We start from the raw sequence: 25,890 nt of genomic DNA, 5'->3' as shown, positions 1-25,890 counted from the left end.
TCTCTCTCTCTCTCTCTCTCCCTCTCCTGCCGCTACTTCATGAAACTGCTTAATGATCAGCTGATCGGCTTTTCTGTCGCGAGTCCGTCTCTCTTCTTTGTTTTTGGCCCACTTTGCACCAGAAAGAGGAAACCAGCGGCTGAACAACAGCAGCACGTTTAACCTCGATAAGCTGTTGTTAGAATTTATTTATATTACTTTCTAGACCAGGATCCTTTTCTACGCAGCTGACGGCTGGTAACTGTGCAGGGGCGGATCTAGCAAAGTTTAGCCAGGGGGGCCGATAGGGCATTAACAGGGAAAAGGGGGCACAAAGACATGCTTATCTTTCTTATTCTCATTTAAAATGTCTCGCTTTTAATAAATAATTATCTGAATCTTACACCCAAAGTTTTAATCTGATGTAAAATGTATAGAAGTCCATTACTGTATATACTAACTGTTAAGTCTAATATACCCTAGTAAGCTATAGTACTTTTTCCTTTGGGAAGGTACGATCTGTGCAGTTTGCAATTCTGTTGAAGAAAGATGTTGAATCTATTTAATTATTCTTGAAAAATAATTTAATTCTGTGCATTTTTTTCACACTGCATCAAATAAAAGTTGATTACTTCGATTAAGCATCATGAGGTGGAGGGTGGGGGGTGGTTCCCTATTTTTTTTTTGCTGGGAGTTTGCAACCCTATTTGTTAGTTTGCTTAATATTTCTGCTAAGTACTCTTTAAAATACCAGAATAGGAAGGATGGAGTAGGTTTAAGTTTATTAGATTGATCAGTGTTGCTGAACTATGAAATATTTTGGGTGCAGTGTATTTTTTACATACAGGTATAACAGAATAGCTTTAGTGTTGTTGTTTATTTAAACTTGAGTATGAACTTATACAAAATGCAGCAATATATTAAAAAACAGTTTTACTGATTAAAAAACACACTATATCGGATTCATATCGGTATCGGCAGATATCCAAATTTATGATATCGGTATCGGACATAAAAAAGTGGTATCGTGCCATCTCTACTCACAATACAGATTCACCGAACGTGCAGCTGTTCCCATTCTTACGTCACCGTACAGAGGTAAAATGAGATCAAAATTATGGGATAAAAACGGTGTGAATGAAGAAAAATATGAAAAAACAATGATAAAAGCTAAAATGTGAAACGTGACTCATAAAAAAAAGAAGCTTAATTGCTTTATTCTTGTATTTATTAGAAATATTCTTGTTACAGAGGCGTCCATCACTTTGTGTAATGTTGTGTTTCAGCACCGACAGGCGTGAGGACTCTGCCAGACAGGAAGAAGATTTTTATCAAAGCAAGAAGAAAACAAATCAAAACAACAGTTTTGTACAAGACAGAAAAACTTCTATTCGTTCTTTTGCCCACTGTGAAAACTGATGAATGTGAATATTGTGTGTGCTGACATAATGACGGTAAAGTAATCTTATGTTGCGCATGTGTTATATTATCAATGCTTCCCCTGACACGAGGCATCATTTGTGTTATACTGTTTTGTTGTGTATGTTTGGCGTCATGTGGTTAAAATCTACAGTTCTTCGATTAACTGCTCCTTCCATAATCCTTCTTCTACCCCACTACAACTTGAAATATGGAATACTTAGGTATTAATGTCTCTAAGCTTGTAGATTTAAATGAAAGCACATCCCACTTTTAAATAAAATAAAAGATGATGTGGTTAGATGGAAATCTCACACATCACACACGGGAAGAGTCGTTAGAACACCAAAAATCTTTATTTTCAATGATCTTGAGTAAACCATCAGCAGACTGGTTCAGATCTCTGGATTCGTATAAATTCCTTTGGAAAGATGAACCCCGCCTATCAGCTTAAAAACACCACAGAGGACCAAAGAGCACGAGCTCTGCCTAACTTTTGTGGAGATTCAGAAATTATTTTATTCCTACTATATAATCTGCATTATTGTGATTGCATTAATAACATGTTTTACAGCATTGTTTTATCAGTAATATTTCTTACAGGGTTCATATTGCATTGAAGATGTCTTGTCATCACATTGACCTTTCTATTCACAGGTTGCGTCTCCGTGGTTTGTTTCTCCGGTCTGCATTTGATTGATCTCGCAGCACTTTCAACACTACCTCTGAGCCAGCAGGCTTCAGTTCATCTCAGATCAATGATTGTGATTGTTTTCCCCACACTGAGACATTACAGCTGATTTTATCCATAAATGTCAGAAACATGATGATTTATGTCTTTCTAAGCCACACCTGCAGACACATCATCTCTTTGTAAGAGTACAGAATCTAAACGTTCGTGCAGGAAGGACACGTTTTATTTCTCGCACACAAACAGTGAAACTGGAGAAGAGCGTGAAGATGCTCTGAGCAAACAATAAATCATATTCACAGGCTCACAGCAGAATTCAGCACATTCACCACTTTGAAACACACACAGAGACGTCAAATTTGAAATGCCTCCACCTCACACAGCCTGCTGAGCGGCCTCACAGCGAGCTGATGGCGGTCTCCTCCTCCTCCATGATGGAGCGCAGAGCCTCCAGACACTCCATGGACACCGTCAGGGTGCCGACCACCTCACTGCTGTCCTCCACGTCCAGCACTGCAAACACACAGACACACGCACACGTGTACTATGATTACTCAGGGAATGATTTTGGGTTTCAGCTAGAAAAGTCTGCCAGACTCAGACACTTAGTTATTTCTTTTAGTTTGTTATTCGTTTATTTTGCTGTTTGTAACAGCTCAATACGTCTATCAGAGTACTTACTGCTCACCCCTCGCTGCAGAACTGGGATCATTTTACATTGCATCAGGTAAGTAATATTCACTTTACTCTTTCATGTCACTTTGTGGGGTTCAAAGAATATGATTTTGTGGGTCAACTAAAAAGTATACATTTTTATTTTCACCCTGAAGATCAATGAAAAGGTCAAACATGAAATCTGAGACTCAAAGTTTTCTGTGCTCACAGAGTGTCAGTTTGCAAAGTCACATCCAATCATACTAATGAAGGTGGAACGGCTTTTCCTCCTTTTTATAACTGCTTAACTAGTGACAATCATCTCGCTGTGAGTGGCAGTGGGTCCTGAAAGGCGCTTTTCCCCACAGCACTGTAAGGTTTCAGTGGAGCTGTGTGCCATGAATGAAACTCTGTGAAGTACAGCATCAGCTTTTTTGCCAGCCAGGTCAGAATGGAGACGTTGCAGATTTACGTGCAACCACAGAGAACGTAACGCCTCCGTTCACAAACACAGTTTGAAATAATGCTCATTTATTTTCTGATGAGCATTAGTTAACCCAGATGCTGTTTTAGCCCCTCCCCCTTTCATCCAAGCTTCTTCTGATTTGCTGCCTGTTGCAAACAGCAGAGAAGACCACATTAGGACTTTCATTTCTCACTGAAATCAATGAGAGCCTGAAACAGTGTTTGGAGCAGTTTGTGAAGCCTAAGCTGGAAAATTAGAGAAAGCGCAACAGCATCACTTTGATTTAATTTACCAACCCTCGCAACGCCTCAAAGAACCACTGTTCACTTGAATCCTTCATAGGAGGGACAATGGTCTCTAACCTATGAAGCGAACCGACTGTCTGTGTCGCTCGACTTGACTTAAATGTTTGTGAAAGTCATGTTTTCTGGGTCACAAAAACATGCTCATGTCTCCCTCTGCCCCACACCCTCCACTCTTTTATTCCCTCCATGCATTCCTTTCCTCTTGCTAAACACATCCCCCTATCAGCCAGAAGAAAGTCGGAGCAGGGCTGCTGGGAGACAAGGATCTGCAGACATGGTCAACAAAAACACCTTACACATCGATTTGTGCAACATGGCGCATCTTCAGATCTGTGGTAATGAACCATAATGTAAGAAACCCCTCCAGGACATTTAGTCTAACCCTGCAAAGCTTTTAACCATTACGCTGAAGAGAGCGAGCACCTGGAGTTCTCTCTTTGGAGCCAGCGATGGCCGACATGGTGGTTACAGCAGGAGACACAAACTCCACAAATCACGTTGTGTTTGCAGGAGTAACAACAACAGTAATCAATCAAACGTGATCCTTTCTGATGGAGGGACAGATGTGAACACACACACATACACACACACACACACACACACACACACACACACACACACACACACAGAACTAAACATCTGGACTGTAGGTGTGTCTGTGAGAAAGGACAGAAAGAAAACACACACACAGTGTGCGTAACAGTGTTGAAATACTGATAAAATCCTGATGGAACAGAAAAAACTAAAAAATACAGAAACACTGGAACACACACACACACACACACGCACACACACGTGCAGGGTGGATGATATCGCTATCACGATGTGACACAGAGACCCCAGCACCACAGGGAGAGGAGGAAAGTGTGAAAATCAGTGGCAGACATGGTCGGAAATACGAGACAAAGTAAACGTGTTTGTGTTACGGTGATGTCACGGTCGAGCACACCCCCGTGTACGTGGACTGAGCGGGCGCGGCTGAGCAGATGGCCGTTTTTGTAGTGAGGAATTCGTCAACATCACTCGGCTGACGTGAAAACTACGCCTCAAGTTTCCCCTGCGGGACGGCAGACGTGCTCATGTCAAACACACTCGTTCTTTCTCCTCGGCCTTTTGATGCAATTTCTCACAGTCTGAGTGCAATCTGAAAACGAGTCCAGATGAGTCACTGAGCCCCACAATCGCACTGTGCTTGTCCGATTCGTGCTGAAGGACCTGAACTCATCGATTATCAGTGCAGCAGTAATCCAGGGATGACCCATGTCGGGCCTGCATGGAATAAGTGTGGATTTGCCACACAGCCCCACAGTTTTACCCACATTACTTACTGTGGGCTCAGACAAGCACGTTTTCAAAGAGAAACTATTCCCCTCACATCACTAAAAAATTCATTAATTAATTAAAATTAAGAACGTCTTTCACAGAGGTTTCCTCGACTCAGCAAGTCTGCAACAATCAAGCATGTTTCTGATGGTGAGAGAAACCATGAGGCTCGAACGCCAAAAACTGTTCCCATAGAATGTATGCTGGATCTGGGAGTGACCAATGCTACCGTATCATGTCTGATTTAACATACAACATGCAGGAATACAAAGAAAAACGGAAATAATGAACGAGCAAATGCACGCAAGTTACCTGAAACATGGAGGAAGTCGGTTCACATGAGTAGGGGAAAGAAAAGAGGGAGCGCTCAGACTATTTCTATTCTGACGTTTAGATTTAACCCAGAGAGGCAGAGAATCACCAGCTGCAGGATGGTCTGCACCACTCGAGCAAACACTATTATTTGGAGGTCGTAATCTATTGCAAATCCCGTGTCAGCGGCTAAAATGGTGAACATTAGAAAAAGGATGTGTTTCCTGTGTCTCTGCTTTTAAGAACAGGGTGAACTTTAAAGGCTGCTGTGGTCATGTTGTTGGTGGTTATTGTTTCGGTGCGTGCTGACCGCTCAAACGCTCCTCCGTCACGTCTCGCTGTTTCTCCAGGATGTCAGGGATCCTCAGGAAGGCCATGCCCACATCCTCACACTCCCTCTCCTGCTCCTCTTCCTCTGGAGGCTCGCTCACCACTGTGAACCGGATTCTGTTGGGAAAGGATGTTCCCGTTAGCATAGCCTGCAGCACCTGGACGTTAGCACCTGGACTCTGTGGCTAACCTTCTGTGGTGTTTGTGACCTATCACAAAGAGCCTGGGCACTAACACTGGGGCTCTAACACCTGGCAGCAGCCAATCACAGCAGAGCATGACGGACGCTGTCTGGAGTCAGAAGAAGAAGCAGCTGCTCTGAGTCTGTGTTCAGTGAACTCCTCCCCCTCCTCACCTCTCCATGTGAGGATTTCGTCCCTGCAGGACTCCCCTCAGCAGGCGCCTCCTCGCGGCGTTCCTCTCAGCGTCCACGGGGATGACTGTGGACAGACAGTGAGGTCACAAGCTGTTAAGAGATTTTGTGATGTTTTTCATTACTCAGTTTTCCTTATAATGTTTCATTTACTCAGTTCTCCTTTTTCTGTTTCATTTACCCATTAAGAAAGGCCTGAAAAGCACATAGTGTTCACATATCTTTATGTTTTGTCTTTGCTTCTTCTCACACACATACACATGAGCCCTGCGGTATTCGCTGACTCCTGTGAAAGTATCTTGCAGACACCCTTGGAAACAGGACCCAACTGGCTTCTGTTTTCCTCGAGATAGAAACTACACACCCACACACACATATACACTGTGTCCCATACATGCCCAGATTGTCTGTTACAGCCTGAAAAAACAGGGAATGCTACGATGTATAAATAAAGCTGACTGCAAAGCCTCGGTGTGAGTATCACCCGATCACTCACCCGTGCGCACGTAGTTCTCTGAACAAAACTCTGACTGTTTCTGTATTCTTTCAATGTTTAAAAATGTCTTGCCACTGACATTTAATTGGTCCTTCGAGCCGGATGGTTTATTGATATTATTATATCATCTAACTATTCACAGACGGAGCCACCGGATCCTGACGTCGTGACTACCTGCACTGCAACCACCGTTTCTAGCGAAGCGAGGAAAAGCCCAGAGTCGTAAATTCGCCTACTGGCCAGTGTCTTATACAGGTACACGACGCCAGGTTCTCGGTGACGCCGGGAAAAAGAACACAGCGCAACATTGAAGGTGAATATAAAGCAGCCAGAAACACTTTGCGTTGAATAATCGATTTTTAGCTTGACACTGCTCAAAGTAGAAGGGTCCTGTGTGGACCAAAAGGACAGACGTGTCCTATTGTAAAACGTCCTGTGTGGACCGGGCCCTGTGTGGACCCGCACGTAAACGCTCGCCTGTGTAAGACGGGATAATTCGCCCTGTGTGGGCCCATTCCGCAACAAAAGAGAGGTTGGTAGCTCGTGGTTTCATTTCACTCCGGGAGTGAAAGGTAACGAGAGTGTCAAATAAAAATAGGATTTTTCTAAGCGCGCTGAATGTTTGTTGAGGAGTAAGTGCTTCATTGAATAGGAGCTCTAGGCTCCTGCACTACTCCTATTGTTTTCCTGTGAGTACCTGATGGTGAGAAAGAGAAAAGGTTGCGCGTCAACGCGTAAAAATTAAGTCCGCCCTGAATTTAGTTCAGGGTAGAAGGCTGACTTAATAACCCTCCTCTGACTCTAGTACCAGAACGTCTCACAGTGTGTGCTGGCAGTATTAATAAATCAATAAAATAGTACTAATAAATAAAATACAAAATATAAGCATTACATCGATCAAACAAAATTAGAAATGGGCAACGAATCCAAAAGTAAACTAAATGTCCCACATGGGAGGGAAAATGTAGCCCCTCCGCATTGACTAAATTAAAAGAAACCCTCCAAGTAGATATAAGTAAAAAAGAGAGAGATGCATAAGGTATATTATGGCTGTGTCATTGTTCAGCCAAGGAAAGTGTGTCTCCAGCTTGGGTGGGGGTGAAACTGCAGATCACCCCCAGCCCTCGATGGATACATGTTATATAGAAGTAAGAGAAAATAATTATTAATAATAATATTAATAATGACATAATATTAATGAGAAGAAGCATCCTATCCAGTTATGATGTGAGGTGGATAATTGTTAAAAGTAGTCTGAATCAAGCTTAAGGTTTGCTCAAACTCAGTATAATGATATATGAGATGAAGAAAATACCAAATCTAATCAAGTGCATAGAGACGCTTGACCTGCTTGAAAACCTGTCATCCTAGATGAGACATTGTTGAGATATAGAGCACACCTATCCTAACAACTAAAAACCCTGTATACAACAGCTAAGGCTACACAATTGCGAAGCTGAATTAAATATATGGTCACTGCTAAGCTGATGAGCAGGTTACACATTTTTTAGAGCAGGAGCTGCATAAGAACACATCAGAGGGAGGGAAACAGAGCTATTAAAGCTCAAACATGAAGCTGTCTGTGAGCTCAGTTTTTTCCCTCATGCTTCTGATTTGTCTTTGGCAGCAGCCTTTTTGCATCCTGACTCGTGTGTAAAGCGTTCAAGCCATCAGTAACTTGTTTTTGTTTTGTTTTTTGTTTTGTTGGGTTGAAAAATGAATAAATCAGTGATCATACTTGTGGATCACAGTGGCACATAATGATTAGGCATATGGTTTACTAATGCAGATGTAATAACTTTATTCTAAAATTCAAGGAGAACAAACAAGAACAACATCTTCAGTTGTGTCTTGTTGTCGTTCTCTGTGTAGTGTGCTGAGTTTTGTTTGTTGTTTCTTTTGTTTCTTCAAATGTTGCTTGAGTGATGAGTACTGTAACTTCTGAAGTAGCTCTCACCATGCGACCTTGATGATGATAAGTCCAGAGCCAGCTGAGAGCTGGGTTGTCTGTTTTTGTTTTGAAATGTAATTTTGTGTTTCTCAGCAAGGAACAACTACAATTTCATTTTCTGTTTTTGAGAAAGGAGAATTTAAAATAATAGTAATACAAACCAATTTAACTTCTTCAAAAAGAAAATAAAGAGACTGGTATGGCCAACCAGTGATTAAACAACAAATTTGGTGGTTAAGAGTCAAATTGTGAGATGTTTTCTGCTGATTGAACGACACATGTGATTACTCAAGGAAGGAAAATTCCTTTTCGTGCTTTTAAAAATGATCTTAAGAATTTAAATATCTACCTGTGTTGTCCTTTCAACTTGGTGGGTTATCAGTTGATTACATCGTGGGAAAAAAAGGACTGTCGAGAGAAGGCTGACACAGGGCCTGCCCGGTGGTTCTCCCCTCCATTTGTATCACAGCCAACACAACGTCTTTTTCCTGTTCGTACACCTCTGTTTGTTTTTGTTTTGTTTTGTTTTTTCTTCTCTTTATGTTTAATTACAGGCTGCTTTGCCGGCCCTGAAAGCCGAGGCTGACCTGGACTCCTGCTCTCCCCTCTACCACCTTCGACGTGACCCTGACCAAATGCTGCAGCAGCTGGACTTACAACAACAACAACCTGAAAATGTCAACAGGGCTGCAGAAAAGCGATCTTATGCAGCGGAGACGGAGAGCGTTAAAACCAAGGCCCGTTTCACTACACGGGGGAAAAAATTCCCAGACAGCTTCAGCTGGCAGAGCTGTGACGAGACGCCTGCCAAGCCGAATGACAAGTAAGGCCGAGCAAAAGAATGCTGACCTTAACAATTCAGCATTAACACTGTGCAGGACAGTGATGGACCAACACGGCAGCAAAAAGGGCGTGCCAGAGACAGGAGGAGCTACGGGGGTCGAATGGACAAAACACAGAAGAAGATGCAGTTTTCACCTGCGGTGAGCATGGACACTGGAGAAAAGGACTGTCCCAATTGGGGTCAGAACCAGGACAGACTGAACTTTGAACAGCAGCAATGGTGGCAAGCGGACTGAAAAGGAGGAGGGCAGGACCCCAGGGCACGCTTCAGGCTGTGGTTTACCCAGAACACCAGAACAGGAAAGTGATGAACACACCCACATCTACATACACTGACTCAGAATGGAGAGAAACACACACATGAACACATGTGCACTCGTTGATAGAGGGAGAAATGGCACACACACACGCTTATGCACTGAAGAATGCTTTGCTCGCAAATGCTTGTGCTGACATGCAAAATGCTGCACACAAACATCCCAATACATAATTTTTATGAGAAGCAATTGATTACTTAGAATGTGTTCTATGTCACCCAGAGGATATTTATGTAGATTTAAGGAACAAGGTCTAAAATTGTCCGGTTATGAAAACAATGTCTGTGCGTGAGGTCTGTTTATGGCTCAAGGTCTTGATTGAATTGTCTATTGTGCTACACATTTTGTAAATGAAGTAATATCAAAGGTCTCTGAAGCACTGGGCTTCAGTATAAAACTTCTCATATCACCCGCAGAGTACCTATTACAAGTGAACCGATAGACAAATCCATAAGAGAAACAACACTAGCAGAATGGATGACAAAACTGTTAGAAAACAAAGAAATAGTTTTGAACAATCAACTGCCAGATGATTCTCTTCCAGTCTCTTCCAGGTTGAAACCAGGAGATTGGATCCTGATAAAAGTGCTCCAGAGGAAAAAGTGGAGTTCCCCGAGGTGGGAAGGACCTTACCAAGTCCTCCTGGCCACACCAACAGCCTGCAAAATTGCTGAACGACCTTCCTGGATTCATCAGAGCCACTGTAAAAAAGTGAGCGACAGTCCACACTAAGACGCCAGCACCCCTGCCTGTTAGTGATCTGGGAGGTGGAGAGAGGGCTGTTTGGGTAAATCCCGCCCTTGTTCTTCTCGCCCCTAGTCTACTCACTCACAGGACCAGGTGTGTTTGGTCATCATGAAGACCATACTCGTTCTGGTGGCCAGTGTCACAATCCTGTTGGGACTGCTGTTACTGATTCCACAAGAAGAAGAACAGCACCACCTGGAGACAAGACTGACACATGACGCAATACATCCAGACGACATGACACAAGATCACAACCACCCATGGATGAACAATGCCTGGTACCGTTATGTGTACAACTCCACAAGAGACAAAAACTGTTACATCTGTTCACACATGCCTCTCACTGCAAAACACTTGACCCTGTACGGCACACCCGCACCACTAAATGAAGGACTGTGCATATATGAGAAAGCAGCCCGCGGACATTGTGATAACCAAACGATGAGAAAATTGGAGAAGTGGATATGTCTGGGAGACCCTAACGTCCAGAACATCAACGTCACCACAACAGTAGGACAAGAAGACCCAACCTATCTGATGGACCTATGCACTAATATCACCAACACGTCAGAGCCTAACAGGTACACGTACGCCTGTGAGGACAAACACTGGGTGAATATGTCACTCAGCACCCCAAACATCACTGTGCTGGCTGTGGTGACCACGTACACTTTTCCTTATGTGTCGTGTTTGTCAACATCACCAAAGGAGCAACTCACTACAGCCTATCTGGCGCATGCCAATACACCCTGACACTACCGACTCTTACAAAGAAACTCTACTGGGTCGAGGGGACCGGCTGGTGGTGTCAAGGATATGACAAACAACCCCAAACATACCTAGCCGTGCCTGAAAACTATGAGGGACAATGTGTGCCACTGATGCTAAGCGATCACACCTTCAAGATAACAGCAGGAGCAGCCCGTGCGCGGACACGCCGGAGACGAACAATACAACCACACGACCCAATTTGGGGCTCTGACGTCCCAGAGGAATTCAAGCTTTGGACCACAGGACAAAAGGTCGCCCATGCCCTTTTCCCATGGGTAGGAGTTGGAAAGCACGCCCTTAGAATTGAGACTCTGAACTACCGTTTTGGACTGTTCCTGAATGCATCCTGTAAAGTGAATAACGCGCAGAATGAAGAAATCGACGCCTTGCGCCTTAGTACAATGCAACACCGTGTGGCGTTAGACATGATTTTGGCCGAGAAAGGCGGTCTCTGTGTGTTGTTTAATACAACCTGCTGCACCTACATCCCTAATAATGTGCATTCCACCAACATGTCTGACGCACTGAACACGCTACGTCAGCTCAGACGAGTACAGCAGCAAGATTACACACACAACACCGAGGACTGGCTCACATGGCTGCTTAGCGGGTCGTGGAAGTCATTACTTACAAAAGGACTAACATTCGTTGGAATGCTCCTTATGCTACTTTGCTTATTTTCCACATGTGTACTGCCTTGTATTCGGAGTATGATAAGCAAAATGTTTACTGTAAGATTGCAAGCTTACATCGCATTATCTCAAGTTGAACAAGCTCAAGAAAAGGTACAAGTTGAAGATGATTTTTAAGCACTAAACTGTGTAAACCCAATAAAGTTGATCATGTACGTTTTCACAAAATGATACTCTAGTTGAAAATGCTTCTGCAAGTGACTAGTAGTTGAAGTACATAAATATATATGAACAACAGCAGGGAATGTTAAGAGATTTTGTGATGTTTTTCATTACTCAGTTTTCCTTATAATGTTTCATTTACTCAGTTCTCCTTTTTCTGTTTCATTTACCCATTAAGAAAGGCCTGAAAAGCACATAGTGTTCACATATCTTTATGTTTTGTCTTTGCTTCTTCTCACACACATACACATGAGCCCTGCGGTATTCGCTGACTCCTGTGAAAGTATCTTGCAGACACCCTTGGAAACAGGACCCAACTGGCTTCTGTTTTCCTCGAGATAGAAACTACACACCCACACACACATATACACTGTGTCCCATACATGCCCAGATTGTCTGTTACAGCCTGAAAAAACAGGGAATGCTACGATGTATAAATAAAGCTGACTGCAAAGCCTCGGTGTGAGTATCACCCGATCACTCACCCGTGCGCACGTAGTTCTCTGAACAAAACTCTGACTGTTTCTGTATTCTTTCAATGTTTAAAAATGTCTTGCCACTGACACAAGCTGAGAGCAGAGGCTGTTGCCGCGACTGGTGCAGTGTCTGAGCACACCTGTGCAGGTGCGTACCTTTGCTGTAGTTGTAGTTGATGCTGCGGCCCGGTGGCGGTTTGGGCAGAGACAGCGGCGTTTCCTCCGTGGGCAGGTCCAGGAAGGAGTACTCCACGAAGAGCCGCACCACGCTGGTGTCCCGTGCCACCCGAGACTCCGCCCTCAGGCTTAGACACACAATCTCCACCCGCACTCGCTCTGACACCTGAGGAGGGCGGGGCGAGGTTATTTAACCACAGGATGGTTACATCATCTACGAGTGCTAATCATCGATGAATCAGAAATTCTTATGATCATTATGACTTTTAAGGACGTGAAAATAGGAAGTGAACGGCGGCAAGAAAACCGCTTTATAATTATGTTACACACACACACACACACACACAGGACATTAGTTTTAGTGTGTGTGGCAGCCAGCAGCGACCCCCTGGCGGGCCGACTGGGACATGAGCCGTGAGGCTGAGAGGCTCGATATAGTTGAGGTTTTGTTTTCCTGTAGTTTATGTTTTCAGATTTGATGGGAGACGATGACTTTGTTTCTTTATTCACACAAACGCTCCTCCTCCTCACCTTCCTCGCCGTGGCCGGGCCGGGCACGATGCAGTCATCGCTGTCAGACTGAGCCGAGTCCTCTGCAGCTGCTGGGACGTCCTCCACATCTGGACAGGAAGAAGAAGAAACCAGCAGATGATCAACAAGTGTCGACACTTTTGCTCTTTTCACCGTTTATACCACAAATTTGTCACAATTCTTCTCACGTTTTGGTTTTTTGATGTTTTTCTCTGTAATCTTAAATCATTGGATCAGTTTTCTGATGGTTTGTCATGTTTCTGCTTCAGCTCACACATTTTCTTAACTTTTGTTTTTAGACAAGACGTGAGTTTTTGCACTTTAAACTATTTTAGCTTTAAATTTGAATTATTTTCTTATGCCTTGAGTTTATATTTGATCAGTTTTTAACTTTTATTTTTTTAATTTATAGTTTTCAGTCATGATTTCAGTGATGATGTCATGGTCAAGAGCTTGGAGGCAATTGCGGCTGCAGTGAATACTCAGAATAACATCTCTGAGCGGATACTGGGTTACATCAGGGAAGAATCCGCTCAAATCAACACCTATGGGCGGAAGCTGGAATACATCACGGATCAGTTGGCTGCGGTCGTGAGGTCTCAGAATCTGCTCTGTGAGCAAAAGAGTGACAAGACCACGGAATTGAGGGTAAATAACATCATGGAGAAACTGGCAGCTATCCAACGGGAGACCAGTGTCGGAGTGCTAAAAAACAGCTCGAAATTCTCATGAGTTGTAGGAAAGAAAATCGCCATCATAATGCGGTACCCCTACGGCGCCAGCTGTGGGCTCAAGGCTGGAGCCGATCAAAACACTCCCTGATAACGACTATGTTGAGACTGACCATTCCATGCAAGGCCACCTGGGTTGGCTGGTAGACTGTTTACTTAGCCTGGCAGGGCGAAGGACACTGTCTCCGCTGAACTATGGACACGCACACACATACACTTACACTGATAAGCACACACTCATCCCCCTCCCTTTCCAAACGCCTTCGACGCTTGTTTCCTGCGGGGGAACACGGCGGGTCTATGTGCCGCGCTGGAAAGACAGCGACGTGCGAGGCGGCTGCTGAGTTCGCTTCAGATTACTCCTCACCCATCACCCAACCCTGTGGCTTGTTATGTCTTCACAATGTTGTGCTGTGAACATTTATGTGCTTTTTTGTGCAGAGGAGTTTTTTTGTTTCCTGTTCTCATGCTGTCCTACCATGGAAGCACAGCATGAGAAGAGGTCTCTTTTTTTCCTCTTGTACTTTCCCATTGTAATGTACATTTCAATGTTTTTTCTCCAACGCTACCAATCTCCGACTTGTATCCCCATGTAATGTCTGTGTTGTGTATGTAAGGTCGGGGGGGTCCCATTTCACTGCAGGGCAACCTGCATGTGACGAATAAAGCTTTGATTGATTGATTGATTGATTAGGACATTTTCTAATGATTCTCCGTTTTTATTGGTGTGGATGAGCTTCAGTGTGGGACACGTCACACATTTAACTAGAGGCAGAAAATGTTGTGTATGTTTTAAACATAATAATCGACTGCGGGGGAGTCCCATAGTCGATACAGACCTTCGATGATTTCCTCAGAGATTTCAGAGTCATCAGAGTACGACGCAGCGCTCACTGTGACCAGCTGTCCTTCAGAGACGTCAGACTCTCTTTCATCGTCCTCTTCCTCTCCGGCACCTTTGGACAAAACCTGAAAAGAGGTGGGGGACAGGTGAGGACAGGTAGGGAATGCAGGTAAACCATAAATTAATTATTGATTCCTTATTAGGTCAAACCTGTTTTTAACGAGTGTTGGGGTGATGGTTTCTATCTGGAGTGTGTGTGTGCAGGTTACCTGTACAGGTGCTGCAGGTAGAGTCTCCGCCCCCCGGGCCGCTGAGCTCGACGCGTCCAGCTGAAGGAAGGAAAAACAGAAAAACATCAAACTCCACGTGTTGTTTTATCCGATCTCCACCTGAGCCCTGAATGCACCTGCTGAGCTGCAGGTAAACTCCTCCCTCTCTGATCACCTGACAGAGGCAGTGCCTCTCACCTGTTGGTTGGCGGCCGTCCCTTCTACAAACGTGACCTTTTTGGCGGGTGGCGTTCCCTTCACCTGAGTCTTCGGTCTTGGTTTGGGCAGCGGGGCCTGAAGAGGGAAGCATCCAGAGAGGTGAGGGAGGAGCACACCTGGACCGAGTCACAGGTGAACATCTGCTGAAGGCACAGGAAGGCCACAGCCTTCAGGAGGAACAGGTATCTCTGGGAATTATGGGAATCGCTCGATTGTTGTGCAGTCGATTCGCAGAAAAGGAGAAAAAAATCTAAAACATTTTCAGGCCATTATTAAATTTATAATTTATGTTTGGGTCATCTGGATGACCTGACCTGAGATTCAGTGCGATGGCGGCGGGCCTCCTCGCCCTCCGGCTGTTGTTCGGCCTCTGACGCTTCCTCCACAGGAGTAAACCTGGGCTCGTCCTCCATGGCGTCCACCGGGTGGATGTAGGAGACCTTCCACTTCAGAGTCACTTCGATGTTCCCGGCGGGGAGTCCAGAGGGATCAGCCAGCGAAAACACACCTGAGGGAGCAGAGCAGGTTACACGTGCTCACTCACACCTGATCATCCTGATCCTGAAACATTTCCTCAGACAGCAGCAGTGTGAGGCGTTTGGTTAACTTTAGATTTAAGAAGTTTAAACCATTAAAATACTTTTTGATGTTTTATCGACTCAAACAGAAGCCTGGACCCTTCATCAGGAGCTAAAAATAAAAACATTTCCTGTCCAGTTTATTTAAAACCAGTGTAAAGTGTGTATGTCCATGTTCAGGTGATGACGGTGAGAAAGAACCCCATTTTAACAGATCACACTGTAGCTGAACACTGAAGCTGCACCTGCAGGCGAACAGTGTACTACAAACACCTGACTCACCTGTGAGGCTCTCGTCGTGGGTCAGCGTCCTCAGAGGGACTCGGGCCTTCCCCAGGTACGTGTCCATCTGCTCCTCTTTGTAGTCGAACACGTAGAACTGAAGGAGCTCCGACTTCAGGTACCGGTCCAGGTCCGCATCCATCGAGACACAGTACGACCTGAGGTCATTGAAGTCGGGGTCCTGGCGGTTGTGAACGGTGGCGGTGGGGTGGTCGGGGAAGTGAAAGAACTTGTAGACGACATAGGGGCTCGGCTGCCGGGAGCCTCGCAGCTGAAGGCCGGAGCAGCGGCGGACGGTGATGAAGAGCTCGTTCCAGTCGCTGGTCGTTGGCGGAGGCTGAGGAGAAACGACACAAGTGAGAACCTTCACCTGCTCAGGTGTGTGTACACTGTGGGTGTATCTGAGTGATGACGGGTGATGATGAAGCTCACCGCCTTCATCTTCTCTCGGTACAGTCGCAGCGTCTCCGTCATGGGCACCCTCAGCCTGAGCCAGAACTCCAAGGAGCCGAAGGAGCGCGCCTCATCACGCGACCCTGAAAGAGGTTTGCACACGAGCGTTCATCTGACGATGCGTTTTCATCGAACATCACCGACAGTCGCTGAGTCTACCGTCATCGTCAAGTACATCGGACAGCCCGCAGACCGCGTGGATCCGGCCGTCACTGAGCTGGCTCACGGGTCACACGGCCCCTCAGTGACACACAGGAAGGCAAATATCCAGGTTCTGCCTTCGGCCCTACTCTGACCTCGTACATATTTGAGAGTTTAGAGGGGACATGAGGCGCTCCACTTATAAAGGCTAATTTACATTAGATGTAACGTCATGTGGTTGGTTGCAGCTAACAGACTCACATTAGTTTATGTTAAGTCTGCTAGCCACAACCAACCAAACTCATGACGCCATGTTCCGTACTGACAGAAGATGGCGCTAAACATCTTTTTAAAGAAGCGTCTCCTCTTCCTCAGACTTCCACCTCCCTCTGAAGGTGGAGGAACAGCACCGGGACAGACGAGCTCTCCAAAGAGTGGTGCGCTCTGCTGGATGCATCACTCGCTCAGAGCTCCCTGACCTGCAGTGGTGCTGAACCAGGTGTTGGACTGGACTCTCTACACTGCACATGCACTTAATAACAAAATAATGTACTTTAGTGATGCACCCCGGTAACTGTTTTTGACTGCTCGCTGTCAGTCTGCACCTGTTCAGTGTTGTTCTTGTGTCTGGTGCGTCTGAACATGTCTGTGTATGTTCGTGTGTGTGACAAATGAAATATGGACTTGGTCTGTGTCAGTGTGAGTGAGCCTTTATACGTGCAGCGCTCACGTCTGCATCTGTCTGTCAGTCTGTGCTTATGTCAGTCTTTCTCTCCCTCCCGCCACAGACCAATGACTCACCGATGAGCGCCACGCTGCCGTGAACCTTCCCATCCTGTTCCAGCAGCTGCTGCAGACGAAGCTCGCCGGTCGCCAGTGTCCTCCAGTCCAGACCGAGCGCTTCGTGCAGCTCCACCCTCACCGTGCCCCGGTGGAGGTAGTCGAGGAAGCGGTCGTCCACGCTAACCACGTACTTTGAAGTAAAGTTGTATTTCGGACTGCGGCCCGTCACCACCGGTGTGGCGTGCAGCTCGAACACGTAGAAGGCGTACGTACAGAAGGTGGCGGGCTCAGCTTCGCCCAGCATCTGCAGGGCAGAGTCAGACAGCGTGATGCCTACTATCTGAAGCTCCAGCAGGTTTTCTCCACTCTCCAGGTGAAGCGCTTCGCCAGATTCGTCGGCCTCGTCCTCGGCTGTGACGTCCGCTTTGACGCTGTAGGTTTTGGTCCCGTAGGCGATGTCTCTGAGCTGAGCTGCGGAGCAGAGAAACCTCATCATCGACGGTTCATTTATTCTTTAAACTGAACATCAGCAGGAGAACTGGATGGATGCTTGGATGGGTGGGAACCTTCCAGTTTCCTGATCTTCGTTGCCCTGGCGTCCAGCAGCTGAGCCTGGCGTTCTAGCTTCTGCTCGTACTCGAGTTTGTCGGCGTCCATCTTGCGTAGCGCGGCGTCCAGCTCGGCCTGCGGCCACGAGAAAGGAAACAGATTCTGCTCAGCACAACAAACGTGATCAGGTTCAAACTTAGCTCCGCTCTGACCCCTCCCCTCGCTGCTTCACCTACAGTAAGAATAAAAGTGGGCGGGTGTGTTTGCTCCACCTTGTAGCCTTGGCTGATCCGGCTCTCCGTGCTCAGGAGGCTCCGGGTCTTTTCCAGCTCCTGGATGGTTTCGGCGTGAGCGGCTCGCAGCTCCTTAACGGCGTTTTCCATGATGGCGCCACCCGTTTCCTCCTCCGCCTCCCTCAGGAAGCCCAGATCTCCACTCCTCTGGGATTTACGTGTCTGATAGACGACGATGTTACAGACAAAAGGCGAGACATGAGACTGAATCTGGGCTGCGTATGATCGCAGTAACGACCGGACGGCAGCGGCGTGTGACGGGCACTCACTTTGACGAGCAGCAGCGCCTCGGTGAGTTCGGCCACGTCGTAGTCGCTCCCCTGTGAAGAGCACGGTGATGTCACACACACCAAACCTGCAGCAGGTGAAAGGATTTGATTCGTCTGCTCACCCGACTGTAAAACTTGAGCCGCTCATTCAGTTCCTCCAGCTGCTGCTTCTGCTGCAGGAACTGCACCTCCAGTTTCTGATTTGCTTCTTTCAGCTTCTCGTTTGTGTCTGAAAAACAATCAGAGGGAGGAAATCGGTCGCCACATTCACCCTCGGCGCTCTCACGGGACACGGAGCGGTCTTAATGGGCAGGTACGCGTACCTCTCTCGGCCTTGACTTTGTCGAGGATCTCGTTTTTGTCGACGAGGTCGGCCTTGAGTGCCGTCTCCAGCTGAGAGATCTGAAGCTTCAGCTGCTGCTCCTGAAGCTGCCATTTCTCCTGCTGAGAGACGTCAAAGGCGCTGCAACGAAAGGAGGTGGTGACGGAGGTCAACCTGGGCCAGGTAAGACTGAAACGTTCAGCGCCGCGGCGTGTCTTCGCCTCCTTCTGCTCACCTGTTCAGCAGCTTCTCGTTGCTGTCCTTCAGCAGGTCTCTCTCCTGCTCCAGCTCGCCGATCCTCTCCTGCAGCTGAACGCACACACACACACACACACACACACACACACACACACACACACACACACACACACACACACACACACAGGTGAGCCACCCACACCTGCACAGCAGAACACCCCTACAGCGGACTCGGGCTCACCTGCTCCATCTTCGTCCTGGAGACGCTGGCACTCTGCAGCTGCTTCTCCAGCTCCAAACGCTTCAGCCGCTCGTTTTTCAGATCCGCCGACAGCTCGTCCACCTTCGCCATCGCCGCTTCATGACTGAGCTTTAGCGTCTGCTGACTCTGCAAAACAAACACCGCCGCTGTTAGCTCGCTGTGTGTACACACCTGACACCTGGTCTTGTTGATCTTGTCAGGCCAGATGTGTCTGCAGATGTGTGTCAGTGCCATAAAGTGGAATTATAAACGGGAGGGATGTCACATGATCTTTGAGCTCATCATATCCAGCTCTGGTGTTTCGTCCCTACTGCTCTGCATGATTCATAGTTCAAAACAATGCTGTGCACTGAATCAAGCCCCTCCCCTCTTAAGAAATCTTTCTCCTGATTGGCTGCAGATGGATTTGATTGTGCTTGAAGTCACAGCGTTGCAGAGAAAAGTGTGATAATTTGTTCTCTCACAGACAGAGAAGATCAATAGTGATTACTGAATATTGATCTTGGTGCTGCAGGGTTTCAGGTGGGGGAGGAAGAGGAGGAGGCCGGGAAACGTCTCACCTCCTGCAGCTGCAGATATCGCCCCTCCAGCTCGGCCACGGTGTTGGATCTCGCCGCCAGCTGCTTCTGCAGTTTGATCAGCGTCACGTTGCTGTTGACGTGCGTCCTGACAGGAAAAAACAAAGATTCATCCACAAATACAACCTCGACCTCGAGCGCAGCTTTGAGTGAAGAGGTGACCGCAGAAAGCGATTCTTGTGAATGATGGACGCCTCGCCACAGCACGAGCTCATCTTCTGCCCCGATACGGTGAAAGCTGTTGGACTGAAACCGTGAGAAACATCGTGGAGAAACAGGTTCTGGTGCTCCCCTCCAACAAAAACCTGAGACCAAAATAGAGCTGGGTGATAGAACGATAACGATATGTATTGCGAAATAACTTTTTCTCGATAGAAAAATTAAACTATTGCGATAGGCCTCATCTCTCTTGTCCTCTTAAAAAAAAAGAAGAAAAGAACAGCCAATCCAAATTAAGTAGCGCAGAGCCGAACCAATCACAGCCGCAGCGTCACGTCACGTGACTTGTTACGTGCAGCACAAGTTCCAAGCCGCGCATGTGTATTTGTTTTTGCAGCCGGGCTGCCCGGGTAATGAAGGAAATGAGTTTGCCGACTAGAGAAAAATCAACCGAGAGCGTGAGCGAAGGTTACCGAAGAAAAAGCCGATGATGGTTCCAATGCCGGAGAGCTTGTCGAACAGAAGGGCCATAGAAGTTCCGTAGTGTGAAGGTATTTCGGCTATTTCAAGTCTGACAAAAAACAGAGTAGCGCGCACTGTAAATTGTGCCGAAAGCAAGTCTGGAAAGACAATAAACCGGTGCATGCTCAATCTCTGACTGAAAGCGCTAATTCGTCATTCAGCTTTTGTCAGACTAAAGTCACTGTTAGAACTGTTTGAAAAGCTAAGCTATACAACAAGGAGAGATTGAGAATTTCCTTTTAGTTCTCAGTTTATTTGATATTGACAAAAGTTAGTCAATTTTGTCTGTTCTTCTGTAAAACAAACTTAGAATTTAATATTTTGTTTCTAAGTGGAATTGACAATTTAGTAGTCTGTTTTGTTTGTTTTATTTTGAAACTTAAACACTTTAGCGGCTGCCTTTTGTGTAGTTTGCAATATTTGCCTTTATTTATCTGAAACTGAAGTCTGATGTTCCTTAAGTACATCTACCCTGTTGAACTTATTATGGGAAATAAATATTTAAATCAAAACAAGCTGCAGATTATTTCATATTTTACTTGTGAGCAACGGCACATTTAAATCTTACAAATATAGTTATTTGGCTTATATCGTGATATATATCGTTATCGCCTGAAATGAAAAAAACATATCGTGATATGAAAAAATCTTATATCGCCCAGCTCTAGACCAAAATATTCTCACTGGTTTTATTTAGATGGATTTTCATTTACTCAAACATAAACGACATTTTTGATGAAATAACAGGAAACATCAGAACGAGGCGCCGCTCAGCTTTACTGAAGGCTTCGTATTTAAAACCAGCAGCTCGTACCTCAGTTTGGAGGTCTGCTCCTGCCGGACCTGCAGGAGTCTCTCTTCATACTCTGCCTCCTTCCTCCTCAGCTCCTCCCTCAGCAGCTCCGATGCACCTTCCAGCTCCTCCATGCGGCTCCGCTGGGACTCGATCACATTCTCTCTGCGACACAAACATGACGTGTCACAATCAATGAGCCTCTGAAAATGAGGGACTGTGTGTGTCACCCCTCCCGCTAAAGCTGCGAGTCTGCACTTCACTCACAGCGTGAATCCAGTAAAGAACTACAAAAACTGTCATTTATAAATCCTCAGAAGAAAGCGCTGTGGAGCCTTAGTTACTGTTATCTTCCTGTTTCAGTGCCGATGCCAGCGACGAGGACACGATAAATATTAATATCCTTAAATAAGCTCAGTATGACTCATAGGTAAGGACGGGAATTAAGAACTGGTTCTTGTAGAGAAGTGGTTCCCAGTAGTCCAGCTGTATGGAATTGTTAGTCTGCTTGCCGATCGATCCTGCTTATGGAGTCTTGTGCTCGTGCATCCAGAAACAGCTCCATCATGCTGCTAACACAACTTCAGCTCTTTACATGCACCTGCACAGACAGCATGCTAACGCTAAGCTAGCCAAGAACCCGGAGTGATATGCTGCTTAGAGGTGTTTTTGAGCCAGAATCGATCACTAACATCTCACTGACTCCCATTCCTACTCACAGGTTGCGGATCTCTGATCTGGCCTCCTCCAGCAGACTGTGCCCATAGCGAGGCAGCAGGCCAGTCGGAGGTCGTCCTCCTCCCTCCAAACTCCTCGTACCTGCAGGAGATGAATTCACAGAGGTAAGATGGTAAAAGTTAAACAGAGAGAAAGAAAACATGCAGTTCGTGGAGCGTGATGGCAGAGAAGCTCTGAAGACGCTGCAGAACTCACTTTTAGGTCGTATTAAAGACGGAGACGACATGTCGTCTCTGAACTTCAACCCCGTGTTGACTCGCGGCTGGATGCGGTCGTACGGCGTCGGCCTCTGGCTCTGAGAGTTCATGACTTGATGCTTTGCCACCAGGAGGCGCTGTTTCAGCCCTTCGTTTTCGGCCTGCAGGGCCCGGACCTTCTCGTGGAGCTCCTCCATCATCTCCTCCATCTCCACGTCTCGGACCCTGGAGGACGGGGCTGTCCCTGCTGCCAGCTGCTCCATGCGGTCACGGTTGTTCATCAGCCTCTTCAGCTTTGTGCCCAGTCTGCAGGGGGCAGCAGAGAGACAGTTAAATTAAATGGTATATTGTTAGACACATTAAGGATTCTGGAGCTTTTTGTGTAGAAAAATATTATTGAGGAAATAAACGTGTTCTCTTTAAAGACGTGCTTTTGTTCAGTGATAAAAACGCCCCGGGCACATGGGAGAAGCCTCACTTCTTGATCATATCATGCTGTTTGTGGCTGTGCTGTTTGAGCTGCAGCGTCTCCTCCTGCAGCCGCAGGAAGCGGTCTTCCAGCTCCTCCCGGGACACACGCGAGATGTCCTGCCGCGCCCGGGCGTGCTGATAGGTCGACGACTCTGTGAGCAGAAATCAACAAATTAGCAGGTGAACAAACTGTACCACATAAAACAGAGCACTGGATTTAACCTAAAATGTAGGTTATAATTCAACGTTGTAGTCATGCTACTGTCTGCTGGTACGTGGAAGACTCTGAAACAGCCTGATGAGTGTGGACACACCTGGTGGAGCCGGTGTGAGTCTGGAGAGGTCCACCGTGACGTCCTTGACCGGCACATCTGCTGCCGTCTCATCCCGGAGGGTTGACATGTTTCAGCCTGGACAGAAGATTCAACCGTCGGTGGCGGTTACAGAAAACTTTACGCCTTTTATAATTCATCTCTGAAGATAAATCTCTCAGTGAGGTTAAAAACACAATCGGCGCAATGAATAAAAATACTTTACAATGAAAACTTAATCAGCAGCACTTCACTTTAAAAACGCCTCTAATAGCGCGGTGTAAAACGGACTGTTCACCATTTCAAAAGCACCAAAATTCAAACAGCCTAGTGTGTTACATGTATGCCGAACTTAAAACCGGCTAATTCCGATGTTTCGGAGTCTTCGACGATAATTACGAAGCCACATTTAACGCTACTTTCGACCGTGAACATTAAAACGTATAGAATTTAAAGGTAGTCTGGTACTGAGCAATGATTTAACAAAGCAGCGTTATCTTTGACCAATGGGACACACCATATTAATATCAGATAAATAAATTAAAATATATATTATGCGTACGTGGATGTATTTCACTGAAAAGCTCTGAATTTATCGTGTTTTTTTCCGAGTTAGCAGCAGTAGCTAACGAGCTAGCGGAACCGTCTAATTATCAGATTGCGTGTCGCCTCAAACGCTCGTAACTCCATATTTACTTCTGACTTGTTTCCGGTCATTTTTCTGGTAACATTTGACGCATTTCTTACCTTTTACAACGACTTTATTCAGTTTAACTCACGGTTGCTATTGAAAACATAACCGCTCATCACGTCGTTATGGTGCAACAGCGCACGCGCTGTGCGAAGAGCCTTCTGGGAGTTGTATTTTTTGTTTGTCTTTTTAGCAGTCGAAGGCTTTCCTAGCTTATATTTCCCTCTAAAATATGACACAGTATAAACCACCAATGATTAAATGCTCTTAAAGCTGTTTCGAGTTTAATAAGAAGGAATTTTGTGTGTGAACGTGTCTGTTTCCTGCTGATTTTCATGCAGAAACCCTCTCTCCTGTCTGTCAGCTGTATCTCTGACTCTGGGCCAATTTGGGGACTTTGTCTGACCTGACTTTACATGTAAGCGTATTTATGAGCAGTGTGACTCACTGCTGCACACACATCTGCGGGGATTTGATAGGCGTGCTGTCAGACGCATGCCTTTCATGAACTGGCGATGGATCTAATTTAGGACCCTGAGATGAGCGTCGGCAGGCCAGGATGAGCTCAGTCGGCATGTCAGTGATCGCTGGGCCGTGACAGTCTCCCATCACTGCTGCTGCTTCTTCCAGGCATAACCTTTGAACCCTCCTCCCCGCAAACACACCTTCCCCCGTGTGTTGGGCCTGCGGCGAGCAGGCGCGGATCTGTCAGCGAGTCAGCCTGTCGTTGAAATCTATGATGCCTGCTGGCTTCTTGTTCAACAGGCCGTGCCCACGTTGGTGCAACAACTGTCAAGCACATGATCAGACGAGCATGGAGGCCCGTCTTAGCCTGCTATTGTAATATAGGCAGATTTCCCCTCAAACATCCAGCAGTCGTGGCTTTTATTCAACTGGAGCCACGGGGGGGAGGTGAAAGTCTGTTACTGTCAGGCGCTTAAAGGAGAGGCCAGATCAGCCGCCTACTGTAAATCTGCTTCTTCTTTCAGCTGCTCCATTCATAGCTCCACTGCACAGCAGATCATCTGCCTCCATCTCCTCCTATCCCAGCATCCTCCTCCGTCTGAGCTCTTCTCCTCCTGCCTGGCAGCTCCATCTTCATCCTTTTTTTATCAGTAATAGTCCCTGCACCCACCTCCTCTCACTGATCTGCATCATTATCATCGTCGTTATCATACGATCCTGTGACTGTCCCAGATGTGACACTAGATGGCAGCTGGTTAACGTGTGAGCAGCTGAGGATCCTCCACCGGTCACAGTAATGATGACGGCAGTGAGCCTCTGTGAGGACAAATCACTCGGCTAATCTGATGACACAGATGAAGTCGCAGCCTCTTTAACAACCAGCTCAGAATTTAATGGGGAGTTATGTGGTTCAGACAAAACATGAGGGAAAGAAAGAGAGAGACCTCTGAGTGCTAAACATACAGAAGATGCATAATTATGTGTCTAAAAGCACAAAGACAGGAAACAGAGCTGGATGACTTTGATACTGAGCAGCCTGTAGAAAAAGGTTAGTGTGGAAGAAGGTGGGACTGAAAATCTGACAGAAAAACAGTAAAAACTGAAAATAGATGCAGAAAAATGTTTCAGATTACCAACATGTTAGCTGCTGTTAGCTCAGTGGTCACCACAATTCGCATATTAATGATCAAAGAACTGAGCTCACAGTTCATTCAGTGGTGCTGGTTTCAGTTATTGTGCAGATGTTTACAAGGTTGGAGACCTGCAGTCAGCTGACACTGAAGAAGTCACCTGATGATGATGATGAAACTGAAAACATCCAGATGAACAGGATCAACTTTCTGGGATTTCCTGACCTGGATGACTGAGCACGCATCGAGACAATAGTCTGGATATTTATAATGGAGCTGTTTGTATATTATGGAGCTATTTCTTATACTCTGTGAACTTTGTAATATATAGTTTTATTCCATTTAGTTCAGTGTGTTACTGTTCTTATTGAGCGACTGTGACCACATCATTTCCTCGGGGAATAATAAAGTCTGATATAAAATATTGTTATAATGAATAAACGATGTTAATCCTGCAACAGTGTAAATGAACAGACGCTACAAATACTGTAAATATGAGCAGAGTAACTGCTGACAAATCTGTAAATGCTACAGTAACTGAAAATACAGCACATTATGCTGATGATATATTTTGCTGTAAAAGGTTTGTGCAGTAACTTTTGTTACCTGTGTAGAGTGTGCGACCAT

At 46.0% G+C, this 25,890-nt stretch overlaps 1 protein-coding gene across 6 annotated transcripts; it reads right to left on the bottom strand.

The window, feature by feature from the left end:
• Positions 1 to 1,189: 1,189 nt before the first annotated feature.
• rpgrip1l (RPGRIP1 like) lies at positions 1,190 to 25,890 on the bottom strand. 6 transcript variants are annotated; one of them, XM_063477479.1, is made up of 27 exons: positions 23,725 to 23,820; positions 22,981 to 23,076; positions 22,674 to 22,818; positions 22,194 to 22,501; positions 21,980 to 22,079; positions 21,282 to 21,425; positions 19,769 to 19,874; positions 19,188 to 19,334; positions 18,984 to 19,057; positions 18,750 to 18,889; positions 18,549 to 18,655; positions 18,427 to 18,477; positions 18,137 to 18,319; positions 17,882 to 17,999; positions 17,334 to 17,786; positions 16,371 to 16,474; positions 15,939 to 16,275; positions 15,393 to 15,586; positions 15,058 to 15,153; positions 14,860 to 14,919; positions 14,586 to 14,715; positions 13,016 to 13,104; positions 12,464 to 12,650; positions 5,835 to 5,919; positions 5,460 to 5,596; positions 2,464 to 2,602; positions 1,190 to 1,285 (listed from the first exon to the last, which is right to left on the bottom strand). In XM_063477479.1, the coding sequence occupies exons 2-26, from the start codon at positions 23,066 to 23,068 to the stop codon at positions 2,487 to 2,489; spliced, it is 3,699 nt and encodes a 1,232-aa protein (XP_063333549.1). In that variant the 5' UTR covers positions 23,069 to 23,076; positions 23,725 to 23,820; the 3' UTR covers positions 1,190 to 1,285; positions 2,464 to 2,486. The 6 variants fall into 6 exon arrangements, with proteins under 6 accessions (XP_063333549.1, XP_063333547.1, XP_063333548.1 ...); XM_063477477.1 differs by lacking the exon at positions 23,725 to 23,820 and adding an exon at positions 25,870 to 25,890 and having other exon boundaries at positions 1,190 to 2,602; XM_063477478.1 differs by lacking the exon at positions 23,725 to 23,820 and adding an exon at positions 24,117 to 24,135 and having other exon boundaries at positions 1,190 to 2,602.

Source organism: Pelmatolapia mariae, linkage group LG7 (assembly GCF_036321145.2).
Source record: "Pelmatolapia mariae isolate MD_Pm_ZW linkage group LG7, Pm_UMD_F_2, whole genome shotgun sequence".
NCBI classification, from domain to species: Eukaryota; Metazoa; Chordata; class Actinopteri; order Cichliformes; family Cichlidae; genus Pelmatolapia; species Pelmatolapia mariae.
This window is presented reverse-complemented; position numbering and strand designations above follow the sequence as displayed.